Source organism: Sinocyclocheilus anshuiensis, unplaced genomic scaffold, assembly GCF_001515605.1.
Source record: "Sinocyclocheilus anshuiensis isolate Anshui unplaced genomic scaffold, SAMN03320099.WGS_v1.1 scaffold967, whole genome shotgun sequence".
NCBI classification, from domain to species: domain Eukaryota; kingdom Metazoa; phylum Chordata; class Actinopteri; order Cypriniformes; family Cyprinidae; genus Sinocyclocheilus; species Sinocyclocheilus anshuiensis.
Window position 1 is genome coordinate 323,060 of NW_015542427.1, and position 25,411 is coordinate 348,470.

At 37.8% G+C, this 25,411-nt stretch overlaps 2 protein-coding genes across 3 annotated transcripts in view; both read left to right on the forward strand.

Annotated features, from left to right (window-relative positions):
• LOC107693551 (uncharacterized) overlaps positions 1–8,100 on the forward strand; it is a 57,306-nt gene extending 49,206 nt beyond the window's left edge. Inside the window, exons 6-7 of the mRNA XM_016492977.1 lie at positions 1,873–1,992; positions 7,199–8,100. Coding sequence (XP_016348463.1) covers positions 1,873–1,992; positions 7,199–7,663 — 585 coding nt within the window. The 3' untranslated portion in view covers positions 7,664–8,100. The remainder of the gene's footprint in view (positions 1–1,872; positions 1,993–7,198) is intronic.
• A 4,918-nt stretch (positions 8,101–13,018) lies between these two features.
• Positions 13,019–25,411, forward strand: part of LOC107693552 (zinc finger protein 704-like) — a 74,751-nt gene continuing 62,358 nt past the window's right edge. For both annotated transcript variants that reach the window (XM_016492980.1, XM_016492978.1), the window contains exons 1-2: positions 13,019–13,374; positions 15,442–15,644. In XM_016492980.1, the coding sequence (XP_016348466.1) occupies positions 13,189–13,374; positions 15,442–15,644 (389 nt within the window). In that variant the 5' untranslated portion in view covers positions 13,019–13,188. The remainder of the gene's footprint in view (positions 13,375–15,441; positions 15,645–25,411) is intronic.

Here is a 25,411-nt window from a genome sequence, read left to right on the forward strand (position 1 = left end):
GTGTGTGTGTGTGTGTGTGTGTGTGATAGAGTCAGAGAGTGTGTGTTTGAGAGATAGTGTGTGTGTATGTGTGTGTGTGTGTGTGTGTGTGTGTGTGTGTGTGTGTGTGTGTTGGCTTTGACCTGCATTATATCCAAGCCTGCATCTAGAGCAACTATTATTAGAGTTTACATGAAAGCAAGCATGCAGTGTGGTTGTGCGGCACATGTGTCACTCCAGTGCACTGGGCTGGATTAAGTAAGGTCTGTTGGCAGGCTGCCTGCCCCACCATGTGTTTTTTTATTTTTTTATTTTTTTTTTTTGTTAAAGGCATCTGGGAGGAACCACAGAGCAGGTAGTTGCTTCAGCCAGGGAAATAAATAGCAGCAAACACTGTAGCCATTCATCTGCTGGTATTAATCTTTCATACAGGAGGTGTGTTTCTTTCCCACTTTAATCATTGACTCTCTATTCGGCGTGCATATCTGTTCTTGTAATGATTAACTCACAGAACATTTCCATTGTAGAAACAAACACCAATCAATCCTAAATTAAAGGAACTGTTCATGTCATTCCAGACCAGCATAACTTTCTTTCGTTGTTCTGTGAGACACAAATGGTGAACTTTTGAAGAATGCACTGGCCACCGTTTTATTTTTTTAATGAAAATGAACGAGGACTGGTGCTGTTTTTTTGTGAAAAAAAATCACAAAAGTGGTTCATACATTTTTTTGCTGAAAATTCCAAGTGTTCTGAGGTCATATAATAGCTTTCTCTGACAGAAACAGACCAAAAGTTAGGTCATTACACTATTATAGTTTTTATTAATATTCAGCTTTTATTTTATATTTTCAGAATTCATTTTAATTAGTTTTTTTAAATAATTTAATCTTTATTATTGTTGTATACTATTTCGGTTTAATTTATTTACATTTTTTATTTCAGTCATTTTAGTGCTTCAACTTAAACTTATTTTACTTTGTTGCCAAGGCAACAGTTTTAATTTTCCTTTAAAGTTTTTCATATAATGTTCATACTTTATTTTAGTTCAGATTTATTTCAGTTACCAAAAATGTTTTGGTCTTAGTTAACAATAATAACCCAGCTGTTGAATGAATAGTTCACTCAAAAATGAAAATTTGATATAAGTTTATTCACTCTAAATGGGTGCCGTCAGAATCAGAGTCAAACTAGCTGATAGAAACATCACAATAATCCACAAGTAATCCACATGACTTCAGTCCATTAATTAACATCTTGTGAAGTGAAAAGTTGCATGTTTGTAAGAAACAAATCAATCATTAACATGATTTAACATTAAACCTTCACTTTTGGACAAAATACAAAATACCTCTATCCATAATAACACTTCTTGAATTTGTTTCCTACAAACACACAGCTTTTCACTTCACAAGACGTTAACTGATGAACTGGTGCCATGTGAATTATTGTGATGTTTTTATCAGCTGTTTGGACTCTCATTCTGATGGCACCCATTCACTGCAGAGGATCCATTGGTGAACATGTGATGTAATGCTACATTTCTCCAAATCTTTTCTCACGAAAAACAAACTGGATGAGTACATTTTCATTTTTGGGTGAACCATTCCTTTAATCTCTTCAAATGGATTGTTTAATCGATCAGGTTGTAGAATCGAATCAGTCTGAATGGTGATGAATGATTCAGAGTGTTATCACAAACAAGAGTTGCTGATTCATCGAAATACCTGACACAAAAAAAATTAATTCGTTCACAAAACGGATGTTGCTGCTTCTCTCATGAACTCACAAACATGGAGAGCTTGAATTCAGATGACAGCAGATTCAGTCTGTTTGCATTAGCAGTGCTTGAGGAGTTCTGACCAGCTCGCATGTTCCTCATGTGTCCAACAGGAGGCGGTCTTCATGGGTAATGGAGAGCAGTACATTTGGAAACCACCAGAAGAGGAAGAGATGATCATGCCAGTGGTTCCTCAGCTGGAGAACGGACACAGCCATCCCACCGCCGTGGAGGTAACGTCTGCCTAGCTATCCCAGCACTGCAGACGGGGTCATGACATTTGTCCAGGTTTACATGAATGGATCAGGTTTCAGACTTTGACATTTGACCTCTAAAACCCAGGACCATTTCGGATCTCTTTGGTCTGACCCTTGTACATCAATAAAGAGTTTGGAAGTGAGTGGAATGATGGCTGGAGTCTGATCAATTGTGGCTTGAGAGTGAGAGAGAAAGTTTGATCCTTCTTTTCTCCCTCCACCTCTCGACTCTCTTCCTGCTCTCTCTCTCTCTCTATGGCTGGCTTGGTATGGCATGACTAACAGGCAGGTCAAAGGTCTGTGGACTGTGCTTGTTGACTGTCAGTTCAGCGTTGGTGTGAGGGAAGGAATATGAGAAGTGGGGAGAGGTCGGGACAGACAGGCACTCTGGGTAAACTTGTGTTTAATCAACTTCCTGTGGCCGATCAAAACTTACAACTTGGTTTCAGATAAAAGCATTTACAGCAAAGATGCCTAGTGTAGATGTTTGAAGAATGCATACAGATTCTAACAGGACGTTATATGCACCATTATTACTGCAAAAAACATTTTCTTAATCAATGTCTTAATCAAAGTCTCCTTTTTAGTTAAAATACCCTAAATGTCATCAAGATTTAATAGAAAAGCTAAATTGTGTAAGATCATACTTTAAGACTAATAATAGACTAAAAGTTTGGAGTCAATTTTTTTTTTATATATTTAATGTTTCTTATGCTCAGCAGAGCTGCATTTATTTGATCAAAAATATTATTACAATTTAAAAGAACAGTTTTCTTTTTCAGAATCAGAATCAGAATGAGCTTTATTGCCAGGTATGTTTACACATACGAGGAATTTGTTTTTGTGACAGAAGTGACAGAACAAAAAACACAGATAATAAAAAATAAACATAAATAAAAAATAAAAAAATAGAACAAGTAAATAAGGAATAAAAATATACAAATCGACAATTGTATGTACAGGTATATAATATATAACAGTTGTATGAACAGGTATATTATGTGCAAATTGAAATGTAGACAGTCCATCTTTTTACAGTCCTTAATACAGGTTTAGCTGATTTCAGACTTTGACATTTGACCTCTAAAACCCAGAGGTTTTAAATATATATTTTTGAATATATTTCAAATGTAATTTATTCCTGTGATGCAAAGCTGAATTTTCAGCATCATTACTCCAGTCTTCAGTGTCACGTGATCCTTCAGAAATCATTCTGATATGCTCATTTGTTTCTCAAGAAACATTTATTGCTGTTATCAATGTTGAAAACAGTTGTGCTGCTTAATATTTTTTAATACTTCTTTCTTTCTTTAAACTTATGTCAAATAAAGTTTCAATAATTTTGTTGTTTTAAGTATAAAGCTCACTAAATGTAATTGGTTAAAACAAGAAAAAATTGTAGAGTAAGGAAAAGCAATCTTAAATCAAGATACACTCAGAAGATACTCTCACTTCTCTGCTCATTCCTTCACTTGTCCAGACACGCCCAGTTTCATGTCATGTGGTGTGTGGGCGACACTGCATGGCCCTCTGCTCCACTTCACTTGACACATTATACTCAACATGGGAAAATCATTGGACTTTTTAAAAATAAATTTAGACTTTTTTTTTTATCATTTTTGCAGTTAATTTCAAGGGTTGTGCATTGTGACAAATTAATTCTTAAAAAGTATTACCTGCAATTATTAATTTCCAGTTAAAATAATTTTCTATCTATTGTAATTACCTAATATAATCTTAATTTAAAAATCTCCAGATGGTACAATTCCCACTGCTTTTGTGTCCAAGTGCAAACACACTTGTGTATGCACGCATGCTGCAAGTCAAGTAAGATTGAGTTGCCTCAGAAGAATGCATTTGTAAGAAGAGAAATGAGTAGAAAAGTATGTGTGTGTGAGTGTGGGGAGATTGCAAGGGAAAGAGAAAGACAGAGCAATATGAAGGGGAAAGAAAAAGAGTGAGAGAGCAAGAGGAAGGAAAAAACCTCTCAAGGCTTTCTCAACAGCTGCAGAGAGTTTTGAAACCCCCGTCATTGTGATTTCCTCTTGCTCTGCAAAGTGCTGCACAGCACGGTAAACAATGCTCGACACGGAGGAGAAGAGATCAGCGGGGCACATAGACACACACACACACACACACATTTGGGAGTTTCAAACAACATGAAACTCAGCGGTTTTCTTGAAATCGGCTGGTTCAGTCATGCCTGCGTTCAAATGCATGCTGCGTCGTGCCGCGGCCTGCAGATTACACTACGGGCTAAAATACTGAATGCTGCAGTGTTGTTTTCCAGCTCGTTTAGAGGTTTTAACATGACAAACACAATCGTATCTGCAGCTCTATTCATGCCATACCATCTCCTCAGCCTGTACACATGAATGCTGTAAAGGTCACGATGTGAGTTGGAGAGCAGAGTAGAATTCTTGACTGGGATTTTACACATGCCATTGAGCTGGGAGTGCTAAATGTCATCCGCCACAGAGAGGGCATGTGAGGTGAACACACACACACACACACACACACACACACTCACACACACACATACACACACACACACACATGCACATCACATCACATAAATTGGAATGTTTTTCAATAACGATAATTCAACTATATTTTTAGTGTGTTTTTGTGCTGGTACCTTGGCTGGTTTAAACCTGTCGTGGATAAATATATGTGACACTAAAACCGCCAGTAGGTGGCGACAAGTCCCTGTGCTCATCCGATATCGTGCATTGTCTGAATAGGTACTACATTTGAATTTGAACTTACTTCACGACCGTTAAAAAGGTGCATTGAATATAGTGTGAATATGGGCAGTATAAATGAAATTTGTACGTACGACATCCGCCATGTTGTTACTGTCACATGACCTACCAGCATCAGTTGCATTGCTTCACTGCCATTCATAAATCCTCTCCCGTGGCCTCATGGGATAGTAAAGTGTCCATCAAATGCGCACTTCAGAATCACATTGGAAGTAGTAGGTTATCTGGGTACTTTTCACCTACTGTTTTATGAATACTGTGAATTCGGACATACTACTCTTTTGCTGTACTGTTCTTCGAATACAATATAGTAGGGAAGCAGGGATGCTGTGCCTGTCTTAATGTGTGATTCATTCATTCAAACGATTCGTTCAAAATTGCTGATTCATTTAGAAACGAAGCAAGTGGCTGTCTTTATAAACTGGATCATTAAATCACTGACTCAAATAATTTGTTCAAAAACAGATTCATTCAAGAACAAAACAGTGCAGTGTTGCTCTGAAACGCACACAGATGTCCTGCTACAGCTTTGTTTGTAACTATTTTCATTGGTGAAACAACAGACACTATTGTGTGTAAAGTGTAACACTATATATTAACTTCTTGTTTGTTGTACAGAATCAATCACATTTGCAATTGCGTTCACGCGCAAGACATGCTTTAGTTTTGCAAAGTGAGTGACATACTCGATAATGTTAGCTCGCACATTGATGATAAATATCGCACACCTCTAATCAGTGTATGTTAGACGTTTTCTTGAATCACATGCTCGTAATAGACCATACATGGACATTAGAGGAGGACTGAAGGAAATCTTCCCACCCATTTACCTCCTGTCTGGTTAGAGAGGTTAACAGCGTCTCGGTGGGCTGCTGTGGTGAAAGTTTAACAGGCTTATCTGCAGGTTAGGTAACAGATAAGAGCATTTACACTGGCTCTGTCGATCACGGCTAAAGTGGGTCATGTTTCTGCTGTGTGCAAGCAGAGTCCCGTTACTACACACACTATGACACACGAGTCAAACACTCAGCGCTGTGGGCGTCTGTGTAGTGCTTATGCTACATCTTCAGGCATATTAGAGTGTTATGTTGTGTTAACTCTTATCTGTCCTGTTGCCTCTTTTTACCTTGTTAAGTCAGTCGTGACTATTACTGTTGATCAAACCACCATCAAACCAAATCTGAGGATTACATTTATGGCGTGTCATTAATGATACCTGAAATTATGGACTTGTTGAGGTGAAGTGTGCTGTGCAGTGATCAAACTTACATATTTCACCTGATGATAAAACTGACAAAAATACCATAGAATTAAATTGATGGAGAGAAACCACGCCATGCTGGTTTCGTCTGGACAGACGCTAGTTTTCGTCTGGTTTCTCCCAAGGTTTTTTCTCCATTTCTGTCACCGATGGAGTTTTGGTTCCTTGCCACTGTCGCCTTTGGCTTGCTTAGTTGGGGACACTTGACTGATTGCACAGACGCTATTGGAAGAGAGCTGAACTGGATGATGACATCACTGAATCATCAATGAACTGACTTTAGCTGAAAAAATGACTCTTTGTTATTGTCTTCTTGCATTATTGACAAACTATTTTCCTGTTTGACACTGTAAAGCTGCTTTGACACAATCAATATTGTATAAAGCATGCACTATACAAATAAAGGTGACTTGACTTGACTTAGAAACAAATATCATAAAGATGGGGCAAGCAACCAACCAGCAGCCACACAGAACACACTATCAACCACCTATAACAGCCTAGCAACCATAGCAATGACCCAGAACATCATAGCATCCACCAAGAACAACCTAGCGACCACTTAGAACACCCTAGCAACCACCAAGAACAATGCAGCAACTATCCAGAACACTGTAGTAACCACATAAAACACCCTAATAACCATACAGCAGCACCCAGGCACCACCTGGAACATGCAAGCAACCACCTAGAATAAATTAGCAACCTTACACAACACCTTAACAACCATTCAAAACATCGTTGAAACCACCCAGAATAGCCCAGTTACCATAAAGCATCAGGCATCCATCCAGAACAAGCAACAACCTAGCAACCATGCAACCACCAAGAATAGCCTAGCAACCATACAGAAGCAACCACCAAGAACAACCACCTAGCAACCACCAAGAACAACCTAGCAACCATGCAACCACCAAGAATAGCCTAGCAGCCATACAGAACACCCTAGCAACTGCATAGGCAAGTTGTAGATAGCATTTGGTGGTGGAAATGAACTTTGCAAGTTCTGAAATCTGTGTGTTTTTTTGTAACTCCTTCAGCACTATAACTGTAACTTGAGAATGTGCTCCAGGACGGTTATTATTACGAAATCCACTTTGGCAAAGCTGATCTTTGGCAGGCTCCTCATTCTGTGGTTCTCTCTCTCTTTCCTCAGATCTCTGACATGTACTCTACCGTTTGTAAGACCCTGAAGAAGAAACACCAGCAGGGTCAAAGCCAGGAGGATAGCAGGCCGACGGCCTCTGCTGCGTCCCAAGAGGTGGACCGGGGCAGCACGGGCTGGCCTGCAGCCGGTGCTACAGGGGAAGAGTCATGGGGGAGGTGTGGCCCCCAGGAGGAGCCCTGCTACGAACCTGTGGGTGAGAAGACGTGGCCCCGGGGCCTGGCGCAAGAGTCAGACCCAGCCTACGCCACCATCGATTCCCACCGGAAACGGGAGAAGCTGGCCAGCAACACGCTGAAGCCCAAAAAGAAACCCGCACAGGGTCCTGGCAGAGCCATGACCTGCGAGAACTTTTACGAGACTATCGGCGACGTGAAGCAGGGAGCAAACGCAGCGAGCACCACCACTATCTTTACCTTTAATGATGGCATGGAAATGTACGTTACGGGGCTATAAAAAGCTTGACTTGAACCGACAAATTAAACACCTACAGAGCGAAAACAAAACTAACTGCAGCCCTCTGGTTCTGACAAATGAAAAGATACACAGCCTACAGCTGCCAAACACACGGCAACCTACATAACCACACAACCAATGTATATTTATTCTTACCATAGGAGTGCACAATCAGTTGCAACACTCATGCAGACAAAATAAGACTGAATTGGCTGAACCAGGCCTGCAGCCGGGCTGTTTTTAGCTGACAGGAATGCTCACCAAATCCAGGGATATAAACTGATTTTTCCACCATGCTACAGTTGCTACAGTAGTTTACTGCAGGGTTAAAATCAATATTTATCAAGACTTTAAGACTCACTGTAGCACAGGGAAGTTTGGATCTGATTATATACAGTACCAGCCAAAAGTTTAGAATAATTAAGATTTTTTTATGTTTTTGAAAGAAGCCTCTTTTGCTCACCAAGGCTGCATTTATTTGATCAAAAATACAGTAATATTGTGAAATATTATTACAATTTAAAATGTTTTCTATTTGAATATTTTAAAATTTCATTTATTCCTGTGATGTGAAGCTGACTTTTCAGGAGTTGATAAAACATCTTGAGCAGAAAATCATTATATTAGAATGATTTCTGAAGGATAATGTGACACTGAAGACTGGAGTAATGATGCTGAAAATCCAGCTTTACATCACAAGAGTAAATTACATTTGAAAACATATTCAAATAGAAAACTGTTATTTTAAATTGTAATAATTTTTCACAATATTATCGTTTTAACTGTAACTGTTAAGCATAAGAAATGCCTTTCAAAGACATTTAGAATATCTTGATTATTCCGAACTTTTGACGGGTAGTGTAAAATCACAATATACACACTGTCGGTCAGTCCCATTGCCGAGTGAGCCCTACCTGCACATTAACACAGGGAGCACATGAGATGTCAGCTTATTCCCTGTCCCCTCCCGCTCTGAAAACACACCTGACTGGTTCTCTCAGCTTGAGACGGCCAGCCACCATCACAGTGTTAGTTTAGCTGAAAAAAACATACAGAGTTAACTTCTCTTGTTTTCCACCTTAAACATTATGTATGCAGTCTGACAGTTTAGGTGGTGTACATACGGTATGTCTGGTCATTTTTTCAGTATGCATGTAACTTGCAGTAAGGCCCAGGTGGAATCTGCAGGTATTTATTTCTTTTCTTTTTTTTTTCTTTTTGGCACTGATCTTGGAGAAGAATCTGCAGAATTATTTTTAATAGATTTAATGTTGATAAAATGGGTTTAATGAAGCTACCTGGTTACCTGAATGCATTAGATACCATTATTATTACTTTACAATAAAATACATATATAATAATAATAATATTTTGTATATGCACTAATGTTCAAAAGTTTAGGGTCTGTATGACTTTTTAAAAATGTTTTTTTAAGTCTCTTATGCTCACCAAGGAAGCATTATTTTATTCAAAACAGCAATATTGTTAAATATTATTATGGTTTAAACTCATTTCTATTTGAATATATTTTAAAATACAATTTATTCCTGTTATAAAAAAAGCTGCATTTTTATTATTATTATTATCGATGTTGAAAACAGTTGTGCTGCTTAATAATTTTGTGGAAACAGTGATTTTTTTTTTTGGGATTTTTTGATGAATAAAAGATTCAAAAGAACAGCATTTATTTGAAACAGAAATCTTTTGTAACATTATATCAGCTAAATAAAAGAAAAAAATATCCTACTGACTCCAAACATTTGAACAGTAGCGTGGGAATCTCTCTCTATTCAAATAACTAATAATTATTTATATATACAAATATTTAATAAAGAAACCTGCAAAATAATTAAAACACAATTTTGCAGAGCTTTCTGTGGAGTTTTGCGGGTGCAGATTCCATGTGGGCCTGTTTAAAGGTCACTTTATGGCTGTGTAAGTGCATTAGCTCTTAAATTTCTTTAGATTTTTGGTTATTTTGTCTATAGCATGCCACTTCTGCCCAATCTTTGGATGTGTCAGGTAGTTTTAGTGATATGTCACTCGTTTCTCACAAGATTTGACATTTTTGAAATATTAACAGAATAGAAGGTAGAAAAAAAAGCAAAACAAGGTTTTTCGGGATGCATTAGCCTAGCTAGTTAACGTGTCATTTTCAATGGCCATTGTTAACATGAGAGTTTATGAGGCTTGTAGCGTCAGTGTGCTGGAAGGTTGTGGTGTGCGTACAGAGGGCAATAAAGGCTTCTAGTTTGCTTTCGATCCACTGTTCTCAGGTCAGTGTGTGCCAGCACTGCTCCCCGGCTCGCTGGGCCTCCGGCTGGCTTAGCTGTCAGCAGCATTTCATGGACACAGTGTCCAAGGAAAACACAGCACAAGGCTCATGGTTGCTAGCAAATGTCTTTTGGAAGGACGTCTCATATTCTGGGCTGTCTGTGCGACTTGATCCTATTGTAAACAATGCCTTTCCCACATGCATTATGGGAGCTTGGATTAGGATCGGGGAAAATAATAGCACAATGGAGCAACCTCTGCAAGGGGAAACCATTCGAGATGATCCCCGAAGACTTCCGAGGGCCATCGGCATGAAATAAAACAACTCCAATGCATGGTTGGTGATTTTACTTCACCGAGTGTACTCAGCATATTCAGATCATTGAAGTCTGTTGGAGGGCTACAGGACAGGCCCAGAGGAAAGGGATTTTGGGTTTCGAGAGGGCCAAATTATCAGCTCAGGGATGGATAGATAGAGTTCGTTAAAGATAAATAACCAAGATACTGTCCTCATCCACGTCACATGCAACCTCTGGTGAGAAACGTTGGGTTCGTCATGTCAGTTTTAATATATACCAAGATGAAAGATTTTTATGGCACTCTATTTTCTTATAAAACTGTATTGGTTAACTCGTTTCCACTTGTAGCAACGTGTTCAAAAAGCTACTATCACTGCCATTCATGTGTTCCACTGTTCTGTTCAAGTAGGCTGCAACTATTTCCTTGCTCGCAATGCATGCTTCTGAAAACAAAAGCTCTCGTTTTTTCTTCATCCTCTCTGGTGCATCAGATATAATGTATAATTCATTCCTGTGCCTCTCACTATAAGACATAGTGCCAAAAATAGGGAATACCAGTCACCAAATGGGAAGTGGAGACGCCACAGGCGGCGGCTGCTGAGAGGTTATGGATCTTCTCAGGGAGCACAAAGCACATATCTGGTCCAGGACTCGTCCGAAATGGCAGGGATCTGGTCTCAAAGCAACTGTAGGCCCTCCCTGCCGTTATTAACATGTGTCCTTGAGATTTGACGTCTGCCATATTGAGGGAGGAAGTGTGCTCCACTTTAGCTTTGGCTTGGCGGTTCCTCCCACTTCTGAATCTGTCCTTCTAGCACAGGGCTTGCTTTGTATTGTGGGGCGGATCAGTGCTTTTGATGTTGTTGCTTCAGAGAGAGGCTGGGAGAACCGATTGTCCGGCCGTGCATTGTTTTTGATGAAAACGAGATCTTTCAGGGTGTGATTTGTACAGGTTGCACAAGGGTTTATTGGTTTTTCAACCACGTTTGTTCTTAAAGGAGGCAGAGAAATCACATGCCCGAAGTATGATATTTATTGGCAAGTATGTAAATAAAATATCTATTAAAAATCCATCTGCTTGCATTCAACAGACATATCGACTGACGTGATGCTTCTTGTTCACTCAACCATATGTGGTTAAACAAAAATGGACATTCTACCATAACAAAACAGACCAAATCGCATGTATATAGAGCATACTGCAATGCAACTTAATTATATTATAAAAGAAAAGCTCTGGTATTGATGTTTTAAAAAGCAATGAAAGGTTTCTACTTCTGCTGTTTAGGTTGTATGTTGTGAAGTGTGTACATTGTAACACTGCTTCCCCAGCATAGCACCTTGGCTTAACTGATTTTATGTGTGGTCCACCCAAAGTGTAACACAGAGTGTAGTGTATAAAGACAAAAAAAAATCTGTTTAGTAATATTCTGTGCAAAAGATTGTAATGTTTTCTATAAAAAAAATTAATATAAATATTTGTTTTTACTTTTTTAATAAAGTTGCACCTTATGACTGGTTGTACGTTGATTATTCTACTGCAATTTAGCATGCATGTTAATGTTTATTGAAGAATTAGATTTTTAAAAGCCTGTTTCAGCCATGGAATGAAAAATGTAATAGAATTATCAATAAAATTAATAATAATAATAAAAACGTGTATTTTTATCTTACAATTCTGAGTTTACATCTCACAATTCAACATTTAAACTCAGAAATGTGAGATAAAAACTTTACTTTTTTATTTTGTTGTGAAAAAAAAACAATTGAGAATACTGAGGAAAAAACGTGAGAATTGCTGGGGAAATTCTGAGTTTATATCTTGCAATTCTGACTTTTTGTCTCACAATTGTGAGATATAAACTTAGAATTGTGTGAAAAAGCTCAGAACTGGGAGATAAAAAGTCTCAATTACCTGTTAGATTTTTCTATTATGCGCCGGAAACAGGCTTTAACAGTAATCAGTTTATAAGGTGGAAGAATACATTAAGTCTTTGAAAATTGCTATTAAATAATTATCAATTGCACAAATACATACATTTCTAGAAGATCCACAAAATGTGCATCAAATCAAAGGTCAAGCTCTTTGCTTGACATATTAACGTTTAATGTGAGAACTACATATAGGGTGGCGGTTTTGAAAACTGCTGAAAAAAAAAAAAAAAGCATTTTTTTTGCTTGACTTTGCTGGTCTTGGCTGGTTTAGGGTGGTCTCCCGGCCTGGACAGCTGTTGCTCAGCTGGTTTACCTGATCTCCCAGTCTGACCAGCTGAAAATGCCTGAAACCCCTTTAAAACTGACAGGCCAACTAAAACCAGCAAACCAGTTCAGGCTGGTTTGAGATGTTTGTTTTCCCCCCAGCAGGTTAGCTCGCATGAATGCTCATTAAAAGTATTTCCCAGTCATGTTTGTGTTCATATGCGTTCCACAAGTTCTTTTTTTAATGATTTGTTTCGCCGTACAGAGACATTCAAGCTGAGAAACTATTCCTTTTAGAAAGTGCGTCAATTTTTACCGGTGTTTTTTTCTCTCTCTTCCTCTCTGTCTGTACCGGCCGGCAAACCATCGAGACACACCTCCTAAACTCTCGAAAAAATCATTCCGACGTCTCCCGAGCGACCAATCAGCTGCAGAGCTGTAATGGCCGCGTGCCTAAATAGAATGTTTATGTACGCCGAGAGCCAATCAGAATCAATGAGGGGCGGAGCCGAGCGAATCTCGCCTGGCTGCACGCGCAGGATAGAGTGGGCGTGGCGTCGGGCTCGGCGAGAGAGAAAACAAAACAATCATTTTTATCCCTTTTTACCGGCTGCTTTTAGGGTCCGTAGTGAAATACACTCTCATCAGGGAGTCGTAATCCACAATACTATTAAATGCATCTTATCCCGCTCAGCACTAAAATCTACCGAGCGCTGGTGATTTTGCTTTAGTCACATTTGATCCAGGTTGAGAATGACTTCCAAGCGGCTCCTCGAGCAGCCTCGAGCCGGCGACAGCACGCATGAGGGGGGCGAGCCTGTCACTGGAAAAGCGTCTAAAACCAACACGCTGCAGGAAGGCGCTTCAAGGAATTTTGAAATCTCTCCAAATGGACATTATTTTACCTCAACGAGAGAGGGGCACTACATTCATAAGAAGGTAAGTGATGCATGCTCATTTAAGTTTTGCATACGCCGACTTTTTTTTATTTTTGACTGTTCGCTGCGTTTAGTAACGAGTCAAATCGACAGTAACGTTACGGTGCAGTCGTGCGACGGTAACGTTAGCTCTGCATTTCGATTAAAACTCAAGTCTGCATGGAGAAATTGCTTGTGGAGTAAATGCAAATCTCATTTAATCGTTGCATTAACTGTTTTGCACGTAGTTTAAGATGGCGACTTTACTTGCATGTTCAAAGTTTAAAGAGAAAAAAGGGGGTTGGTACATTTAACCGATTCACCCCTCCCCCCTAGTGCATCTACCGCGAGCTGAAGCCGGTGGAAGGGTTTGTTTTCTCAGGAACGCCGTTTAGTTTTTCCTCTGGTGATGGCTTTCCAGGATATTTACTGATTAAAAACGAGTGTTTCCATATGTAACTTCCGTTGTGGTTTGGAAAAAATAAAGTGTTGTTATTATTATATTCACAGTTGGTTTATGCGTCGTTTATGGTTGAAGTAACCATATGCGTCGTTCAGTTCCTTCAGAGCGTTCTTTTTAGAAGCGCGTTGTTGTGTTGATGAGAGTGTAGGAGCGCGACACGCCCCCTTCCGCGAGGACGCGTCAGAATACTGTATGTGGTGTGCTGTGTGGCTGTGGGCCGCAGCGCATGTCGAGCTGTGCAGTCAACGCAACGCAGCACTGCCACACCGTACTGCAACACATGCATGAGCGCAATGTTTTCGGGGCGTGCGTGCATTTATTGAATCCCATTTAAGCTATCAGGAAGAACAACATATTTAGAATTTCTGAAAATAGTACTTGGCATTAGAGGTATGCAGTTAAAATGAGTAATAAGTCATTATTTAATATGGCACATCAGGAACGGGGAGGCTAGTAGACAGTTATAATACCAACTGACAGGATGCTTCATTAATTCAAGAGTAAATGTCAAATTTAATCTTCGGCCCAAGATTTTAGATAAAGTATCTTTTTGAAAACATTGAAGTTTTGTTGCTTTTAGTCCATGTTTGTTAGGTTTGAGCATAAATAAACATTTTTACATGCGTCAGTGGCTTTAACAGAAACTGGGAGTTGTGATATATTAAATTAATCACAATTAATTTTGTGATTCCAAACAAGGTCTCAAGATCTGCATGTTTATCAATAAAAATAACAGCTATTGAGGGGTGAAATATGATGTTCATATATTAATGTGCATGTATTATTCATATATTAATATTAATTTATTAATTTAATTGTTTTTAAGCCATCTTGCGGCCCCCTTGGAAGTTTGCTGAAATTTCCTGTCATAGATCATCCTTTTTCTTACTTACATTTTAGTTCAGTTTTAGTAATTTTGTTGTGTTTTTGTCATTTTTGTTAGTTTTTTTTTTCAATATGTCTATATAGTTTTTATTAATTTGTATTTATTGGTTTTAGTTTATTTAGTTTTAGTTAAACTAAGCGAAAGTGAGAAATATTACTTTGGCAACTAGCTGAAATTAATATGTTTATATATATATATATATATATACTGTATATGTGTGTGTGTGTGTGTGTGTATACAGTATATATACTGTATATATCTCAGTTTATATTTTTTTTTCTTTTTTTCCCCATATTTATTTTTGTTTCAAGTAACATAAATGTTTTTTTTTTTGTGTGTGGTTTTAGTTTTAGTTAAGTATAATAACCCTGGAAAATGGATTAAAAGTATTAATGATCTCAGACTATCCAAATTTTTATCCAGTAAAATGTTCTCCAGAAAAGAATGTCTCTAATACCACCTCTTATTGATTAGCAGTAGCAAATCATGATTCACATTTGGCTTTTTAAAGAAGGGCCCTTCAGCATGTCCAGTTCCAACTTTCGGTTTTAAGAGGACAACATGGAGAGAAAACTGTGCTTGTCAAAATTTTCTTTAGGTCTATGAACAACCATCATAAATAGTGTAACCAAAATAATTTTACTATGTGATTAAAACCAAATTGAATTCTTGTTTCATTCCATTTGGACACATGTCCTAACTGGTAAATCAAAATTATATGTCTCATTTTTTGTTCTAAGTTTGCATGTGGCAGAGAGGAGGACGAACAGAGCTCAGGTGGGGTCCTTAAACATGGCTGCCCTGCTCATCGCCTGATCCTGAATGGCACCCACGTGGAGGCTCGGATCCCAGTGAGAGGGCCAGGGGAGCCAGGATGTCGCCTGCCATCTCCCGAGACGCCGCACCCGCACACGTCCTCCATCATCCCCGTCCCACATGACAGGTCAGTGCTGATAGTTGTCACCAAACTCATCCCATCACTATAGAGAGCACTGTGCAGATGACACAGTTTGGGTGATATAGTAGTTATATTAATGCATAAATAGCATTCAATGTGCATTGTATGCAAATACATTATTAACCAAAAGTTTGGCCACTTTTACTAAGTCTCATCTCATTCCCAGTTTGCACCCTGTGAAGTTAGTCAATAACTTCATACTTTAAAAATGTTTGCATTTTTTAGTAGTTATGATGACTTTTCTATTATTTCAAAAGTGGACAATAGCTGCAGTAGGATTTTGGAAGTAAAAACCCATTTCATTTTCTCCAGAGGGAAATTGATTTTTAACAATAACTCGTAAAGCGTATGAGACAGACCTACTGTGAGTTCCAGGGTTGTTGATTGATGGTAAATGCTTTTGTTGAAGCCATTCGTTTGCATTATTTCTACTTATTGTTAAAATAATTGTTTAACAGCTGAATTTGTGGTGAAAAACTACATTACCCATGATGCTGTACAGAAATTCCACCAGTCAGAGAGTCTTGATGCACAGATTGAGCCAAAAAAGCTCTGCAGGGAAAAGCTATACTGTCAATGCACTTAAATATTAGTATACTGTATATATAAGCACATTTTGCAATAAACTTAAAATATATTTTCTATAGGTATAATCAACACCTTTAAATGAATAGTGTTATGTTTCTCCATAATTTTTTTAATTGATTGTTATTCGCAGTGTTTCATGGGATTGTAGTTCTTTCCCTCACTAAAGCCATTAAGTACACAGTCTTGTACCTTTGTCTTTTTTGATTTTCAAATAAATTTTTGCGTCTGATGAAAGTTTGAAATGTTGTGTTTTACCTTTGGTTCATGGTTCAACGCTTTAACGAAGACTGAAAAAGTGGGCAGGCATTAATGCATGTGTCCAAACTTTTGAATGGCAGTATAGTTTGTTATAGTTATTCACATGCAGTAGAGTAAGTTAATCTGTTGAATTCATGCAAACCAGGCCTGAGGGAAACATTAAAGACATGCCTTAAAAAAGTCATAGATCTCACTGGTACTCTCACTGATTTGATTGCCAAGTTTTTTCTAGGTTTAATGGCTCATTCTGTTTAAAAGTGGAATGAAGTGTTGCTTGATCAGACATGTTTTAATCTGTTCTTTGGTTAAAATGTCATTCCGCTTGCTTGCATTCAATTGCTTACAAGCCTTTATGGTGAACTGCATCAACTTTAAGGGGACATAGCACACACAGTTTCTGCCTCATCTCATGTTAATCTTGAGTACCTATAGAGTAATATTGCATCTTTCATATCTCTGAAGAGTCTTTAGTTTTATCAGATTTATAGAAGAAAAATACAGCTTTACGATTCTCTCCGAGAACAGCCAAGCTCCTGGAGGCGTGCTGTGGGCGGAGCTAAAGAGTCACGAGCACTTAAGCGCCGATTGCCAACAAAACACAGAAATTGGATGCAGTTTTATTTACTGCCTGCGGTTCTGACTCGTGACCGGGATCTTTTATCGCTGGGACCGCTCCATCTTTCAGTATCAAAGGATGTGCAAATCCAGCGTTGAACTGGGCCTTGTTTATAAAACATTCGTCACTGAAATGATGGGAACAAACAAACATTTGTGCGAAACTCCGTTGCTGTCCCGGAAAAACAAACTGCATCCACTGTTCACGCAACGCTGGGTTCTTTGGGAAGCTGAACAAGATTATCTTTCCCTCTCAACCAAAAACACACTTCTTTGGAGATATTCTTCTTGAGCAAGTTCTGTAAAAAGGAATTCCGCGCTTCATGACGTCATACAGGGCCATGGTCGAAAAAAAACTTTCCGAAACTTATTTGAACCCGGAAGGAGTGTATACACAGTAGGGCTGCACAATTAATCAAATTTCTTATCGCGATTACAATTACGGATGCCACAATTACGTAATCGTTCAAAGCAGCAATTAATCGAAGCCCACTTATGTTATTCTGAGTGGGTTTTTTACTGAGTGGGTCTTTCTACAGGTTATCTTAAGGGTTTGTTTTAATTTATATAACACCATGCATATTTGAACTTTTTTATTATTATTTAAAGAAGAAACCAATCCAACGTATAGTTGACATTTGAGGCTTAATACTATAGAAAAGCAATAAAAGCTTTTCAGTTTGAGTGTTTTAGCTTGTTTATTTTTATATAAAAATATGGCATGTAGTTGCTTCAAACAATGGTATAAACTAGGGTTGTGACGGTGAGGAAATTTTCCCACCGGTTAATCGACGTGTGACAACACCGGTAATACCGGTATCACCGCAGGGGCGGGGCGTTACGGTGTCACCATCAACACCGTCTATCACGGCAAGCCTAGTATAAACCTCATTCAATGTAAATTGTGATTAATCGTAATTAATAATTGCAATTACAATTTCAAGGGAACAATCGACAATTATGATTTTTGTCATAATCGTGCAGCCCTATGGCACAGAAATACTCCGTCATACGTCCAAATCGTTTCTTGAAACTTTGGCCATGTTTAGCATGAGAATCCAACTCTTTAACAGTGTAAATAACTCAGAATGCACGAAATTGCATTAGACTCCCCTTTAAGTTCCTAAAACATTCTTAGAACAGAAGTTACATTGAGTGTCTTGCAGCCAGTGGCTTTTTCACCTCTAACATGACCCTCAGCATACCAGAGGCTGATAGTAATGTAATAGCACAGGATGGCGTGGAGGAGACAGACAGGCAGCTTGGTCAGCATTCAGTCACTGTTTATGCAACCTTCATTTTTGGCATGTTTATGAGGAATGTCTGATCAAATGTAGCATTCTGTCTCTGTTTCTGTCTTTTTTGCTGTTTATCTGTTGTTTTCTTTTCTGTTTGTTGTCTTTCATACTCTCATTCTTTCATGCCCATCATTTTTTTTTCTTTCTTAAATCATATTCATCACAAATACTTCTATGTGAATAACCCTGTCATCATTTACCTGTCCTCATGTGAGTAAAAAAGAAGAGAGTCAAGCAAACGATTCCAAATTTTTGGGTGAACTATGCTGTTCAAGGAAACATTACCAATCCAGACCAGGTTGATTATTAAATAGGACTGAAGCTTGGGGCTGAAAGTTGTTTAAGAGATATGTAATCTGTTTTTTGTATGTGCACAAACCGTAATCAGCATAGGTAAATGTCAGTTTTGAATCAAAGTGTGTGCGTGGGATGCTTTTCAGAGTGTGAATTGACAATGTATTTGTGTGTGTTTAACTAAATGTGCTGATATAGCAAGTTCGGGCAAATTACTTTGACTTTATTTACAATAAGGCTTTTATAATGCTCACTGAATTTATGATTTAGCTCTTAGTACACGTTCATATATAAAAATCGCACACTTATGCACTATTCTATGACGTTTAGTAGTATAAATAGTGCAAGGAGTGCGTTCACACTGAAAATTCCAAAAAGAAAAAGTGCACTTTAAATACCCGGATACTGCACTTAAATAACCGAAAAAACGAAGTGTGGAATGTTGGACACTTCATACACTCAACTGTCGCAGCTTTAATTACATATCGAAGTAATATATTTTTTATAATTGACATACTACATGGTTGAATACATGTAGTGTATAGTGCGTGTTTTGGGATGCAGCTATAGTCTTTTCTGAGCAAGTTTCCTGAACACTCCCCCTGTCTGCCACTGGTTAGCTAAACAGATAGCCCCGCCCCAAACTTATACCATTGGTTGAGCTGTTGCTGTGGCAGTCTTGTCGAGATAGTTAAACAAACAGAGCAATGTTTTGATAGTACCACAAACTCTGCATATTAAACTAGGATAGAAGTATTTTAAAATAAAAAATTATACGTGTTACCTTTAATTTACATTTTTGATTTTGAATAAAAAGGGATTTATTGTGCCACTCTGTCAGTAGAAAGTATTGTAGCAATAACTGTGAAGCTACAGTTGTTGCTTTGTGTTTCTACATTATCAATGTGGGCTAGATTTAAATTTATAAGTGATAACCTGGATCTTATACTCCCTAAGGGTTCGTAAATTTATGCAAAACTCTCAGATATGCAGGCAAATGGATTGCAGTGTAACAGTGAGAAAAGCGGATGTTTGTGAGATAAATCCAACACAAACTTTACCTGTCATATTTTATGACCCCTCCATAAGTCTTTTATTCACCTGCGGTGCTCTTTCTCTGCTGTACAGCTGTCACATTGCTGTCTTTTATGTGTGTTTATATGTGCTTGGCACGTATCTTAAGGTTTTATGGTCCAAAGCTATAGACAGAAAAAATTACTGTGCATAAATGTACACTTTTTAGTTATCATTATTATATGCATATTAATATTAAATAGTTAGTTAATTGTCTACAATGGTTTTAATCAAGCAAACAAAAAAGAAAATGAAGATCAAAAAGAGGTAAAAAAGTGCCACTTATCTATCAATATCATGCATTAATACGAATAATAATAAAGACTTTTGCTTTTAAAAATATGCAAAATACTACAGCAAAACAGAATCATTAATGAAATGTATTGGTTTTGGAGCCAGTTCTTTCGTTTTATGTGTGAGGAAATTTACCCATTAATGTATAACTGTAAGACATGCTTTTTCTTTTTTGGCCATTGAAATAAATCTCTGTTAGTTACACCCAGTTTTAAATTGTTATAGGCTATATTGTATTGTACACAGAGTTCAGTCATTATGCATTGTGCTCATGTTGAGGTATTTCTCTTGAGTGCAGGAACTGCAACACCTTTTTGCAAATGTAATGCCATCTAGACCAGTGTTTCTCAACCTAGTGGTCCTTGACGTAAGGCCAGGGGGTCCGTATAAAGTATGAATTTCTGTATACATTTTGTATATTTTGACATGACATGTTCCCATGAAAGAAAAATCCAATATAGCTGATGATATGGCCAAATACTGGACAAGTCAACTAACTTGAATTATACTTGACTGCATTTGGTCCTCACAAAGACTCAAATAATACATAGATGAGTCAGTTTTGTTCTGGGAGTCCTTGAGGATGGTTCTGAATTGGACTGGTGTCTGGTATGTCAAAAGGTTGAGATTCACTGATCTAGACTATAGTACTTGGAGAATTAGACATTGTTAACGTTTAGTCCTGCCACTAGATTCTCGGTCATACAAGCAAGATTGCATTTGAATTGAGTGGGAGAAATTACGCCTGATGAACCTCACCATTCAATTCTGGGGCATTATTGATTCATACATCACCTTATGTGATGCACTAAGCAAATACTTCAGTAATTTAGTGTGTTTGCAATTACATGTGTTCAGGAGATAAGGGTTGGTGACCATACACTTCTTGAGTAGCTCTACACACATTAGTCTTTCATTGACATGTCTAGGCTTGCCTGACAAATCTGTAAAAAGTCACTGCTTTACACTGTGGCTGATCGGTCACACTGGCAGCAAGCCAGCGCTTGAATCTATTCTTCTCTTATCAGCGTTCATCTAAAGTAAACTGAGAGACAAAAGCCAAGGTGGAATGTAGAAAGTCCAGCAGACTGAAACCCTCGCTTTTTGAACTTGTCTTGTATCTGCTTGTGCGAGCCTTTGAAATAAACTTCAAGAAAAAGGTGAAGTCAGCAAATTGAGGTTTCATATGAACAAGTCCAGTCATGTGTTCATCTTGATCTTATGGCATTCAGAAAGAACAATGCTTCATGAACTTCCTGTGCATCCGTTATTGCATAATTCCTTTACAGCAGAAGAAACGAACAATTCGCATACTGTCTGTCCTCTATCAGTCATAGTCCCAAGTCATAGTTTATTGAAATATAGTGTGATGCTGCTATACGTTTTCTTGTGGTTTTTAAAGTATGATTAACTGCAAACGTTTGTTATCAGTATTGTAGAAAAATATCCCAGAATATTCTTGTAAAATCCCATAAAATCCCCTGTATCTCAAAATGCAATGAAACTTGAATCAGACGTGATGTCAGATATCTTTTTCCTTACTTACTAATTATTGGATTGAACCGAAATTTTTTTATAGAAAATTGGATAAAAAAGATGCTAAATTAAAACCTTTTTATTTCTGAGGTGATAGGCTGGATGCATGTGACAACAATATTGTATACTATTTGTTATAAAATGCTGTTACCCATATGAATATTGTTTCAAATAATATTTTTATATATGCTAAGCTTCAAAAGTTTGCGATTTCTTTAAAATAATTAATACTTTTATTAAGCAAGGTGCATAAATTTGATCAAAAGTGACAATAAAAACATTTTTAATATTACAAAAAACTTTTGAACTTTCTATTAATCTAAGAATCTTGAAAAATATATAAATGTCATGGTTTCCACAAAAAACATTAAGCAGCATGATTGTTATCAACACTGATAATAATAATAAATGTTTCCTGAGCAGCAAATCAGCATATTAGAATGATTTCTGAAGGATCATGTGACACTGAAGACTGGAGTAATGATGCTGAAAATTCAGCTTTGCATCACAGGAATAAATGACATTTGAAAATATATTCAAATAGAAAAGAGTTATTTTGAATTGTAAAAATATGCAAAATATTAGATTTTTTTGCAGTGTTTTTGATCAAATAAGAGGCTAAAGTACTAATGAAATATATGTTCTGTATTCAATATTTGAATATGCATGGTGTCACGCATACTCAGACTGAAGACTATAGACGAAAGACTGTAACATTGTGCAGTTGGGTTTTTTTTGACATGAACTACAATAATTACGTTCTTTATAATGAATCACACTAATAGCCAAGTTAAACTGACTTGCAGTGTTTACAGAAGAGGTCACAGCATCTGTAGTTCCAGCTTACTGACTTTCTCACTCTGAAACCTCTCATCGGGTCATGACCTCTGCTCTCAAAATCTAATGGGTCAAAGGCCCCCTCATATAAGAGCCACAGGAATGACTCATGTGCTCATGTCAACCAGCACGTATCTCACGTCTGGCCAGCCAGCAAGCCGTTAATATGAAGCAAACCAAAGGGTGAGTGGGAGGCATTCCTTTCTCCATCTATCACTCACCTACAGCGTTCCTTTGGCTTGCCCAAGCACACAGAGCTTAAGGTGAAACTGTGACCGCTTGAGAACATCAGACGCCCTTGTGCCTCAATTTGATACGTTTGCTGTAATTAACTTCTGTTTATGACTGGTTGTGTTGATATTATCAGAATCCGCAACAGATAACGGTTCAAGTTGGCGTGCTCATCATGGCTGAGTGTCTATGAAACTGAAGAGAGGAACCAAAACTTCCAGCTGATATTTGAGGGGACGCGCTTCAGATGCTTGCAGTTTAATTGGCTGCTTTGTTCCGCATATGGAAAAGAGAAACAGAAGATTGAGGACTCATCATATTTTTAGTTCTTTCCCTTTGACATGATCTTATGAAGGGTTTTTTAGTACTGCGAAAGTAACACATTTAGGTCTTGTTTACACCTGGTTTGAAGTCAGTTTGAAATCAGCCTTTTTTACTTTCTTAATCCTTGCTGACTTTTTTTATTTTATTTTATCTTTGTAATCTTTATTAAAAATATCTAACTTAATCATCCTTTGAAACATCTTTCCTTAACCTCTGACATCATCAGGCCACTCAGGCTATTGGATAATTTTGAACAACCACCAAATAGCTAGGAATTCGGTCTACTTATCACAATTGAATCAGAAAAAAAAAGGGGAGTTATATCCTGATTGGCTTGGAAAAATGTCACATATGGAATGAGTTGTGAGAAGCATTTCACAATGACTTTAAAGGGTTAGTTCACCCAAAAATGAAAATTGCCTTGTGTTTTATTCACTCTCGAAGCATCCTAGGTGTATATGACTTTCTTCTTTCAGACGAATCCAGTCGGAGTTATATTAAAAATTGTCCTGGCTATTCCAAGCTCTATCATTGCAGTCAGCGGGTGTTGCAGTTGAACAGTCCACAAGTCATCAAATAAAGCTCGCGCATTCATAATAAACGTGCCTCACACTGCTCCGGGGGGTGAATAAAGGCCTCCTGTTTTTGTAAGAAAAATATCCATATTTCAAACGTAATAAACACTTTTCTCTCACTTCCGTTATCTGTCATACACTGAAGCAGTTTCGGCAGATGACGTAAGACGTCGGCGTTGCGTGATTAGTGATGAACGTGGAGAGAGAACAAAACAAAACGCCGGTCATGAATTAGAAAAACTTTGCTTCCTTTGCTCATATAAACAAACTCGGAAGACTAGCATATCTCAGAAGCGCGCGCACTGCGCATACGTGCTGCGTCATCCGCCGGAACTGCTTCAGTGTATGACGGATAACGGAAGTGAGAGAAAAGTGTTTATTACGTTTGAAATAAGGATATTTTTCTTACAAAAAACGCATGGATTCACTACAGAAGGCCTTTATTCACCCCCCGGAGCCGTGTGAGGCACGTTTTATTATGAATGCGCGAGCTTTATTTGATGACTTGTGGACTGTTCAACTGCAACACCCGCTGACTGCAATGATAGAGCTTGGAATAGCCAGGACAATTTTTAATATAACTCCGACTGGATTCGTCTGAAAGAAGAAAGTCTTATACACCTAGGATGCCTTGAGGGTGAGTAAAACACAAGCTAATTTTCATTTTTGGGTGAACTAACCCTTTAACATTCATTTCATATGATCTGAATGGTCAGTCATAGCAGACTGATGTTTACACCAATGCCTCACCACATGATTGGATTTCATTATGATTTTCTAGGAAAGGGATTTCAACTACATACTGTGTCTGTAGCAAGTCATGTCAGTCATACTGAACATATTCCAAAAGGTTTTCTTTGTAGGTATAACCTTTGTAATTCCAATCACCTTTGCACTAATCTAACATTCACTTAAAGTTAATCTTTAAATATACTAATAATTTAAGAACACTTGTAATCCTAAAAATATTGTTATGCCAAAATTCATATAATTAAAAATTATTTAGTTTTTAGTGGGGTTTTCTGTATTTATTTAGACAAAATAGTATGTAGTTTTATATCAGATGTTTAATGGTTATCATCCATAACATGAAATGATTATTGGTATTGACCAGAATCCTTATAGTATATTGAAATTATACTTCTATAGCAGTTTTACTTGTAAAAATAATTTTACAGTTAGTGGCACAATTTAGCAGATATAGGAAGCTCCTGAAGGACCCAAGAGAATGTGAGATGTGACACTTATTCGGGATTCAGAAAATAATTTTAGTTCACCATCAATATACAACAACATGGAAATTGTCTAAACCTTAGTTCCTGTCTAGGTAAGATAGGGATCAAAACAAGCCCATTTTAATCTTCAGTAAAATAAGACGTCTGTTTAACAAAAGGGATTTAAAGGGATAGTTCACCCAAAAATGAAAATTTGATGTTTATCTGCTTACCCCCAGGGCATCCAAGATGTGGGTGACTTTGTTTCTTCAGTAGAACAGATTTGATGATTTTTAAGTCCAACCATTGGAGTCCATCAGTCTTATAATGGATGGCAATGGTAACAAAGTCTATGAGTGTAAAAAAAACATGCACAGACAAATCCAAATTAAACCCTGCAGCTCGTGACGACACATTGATGTCCTAACACACGAAACGATCGGTTTGTGCCAGAAACCGAACAGTATTTATATCATTTTTTACCTCTAATACACCACTATGTCCAACTGCTTTGAGCACGCGCACGGCTTCCGGTGCGTGAGGTGTGTACGCGCTCTGTCGTAGTTTACGAGTTTACGCAAGCGCCGGAAGTGATCTCTCACGCGTATACGTCA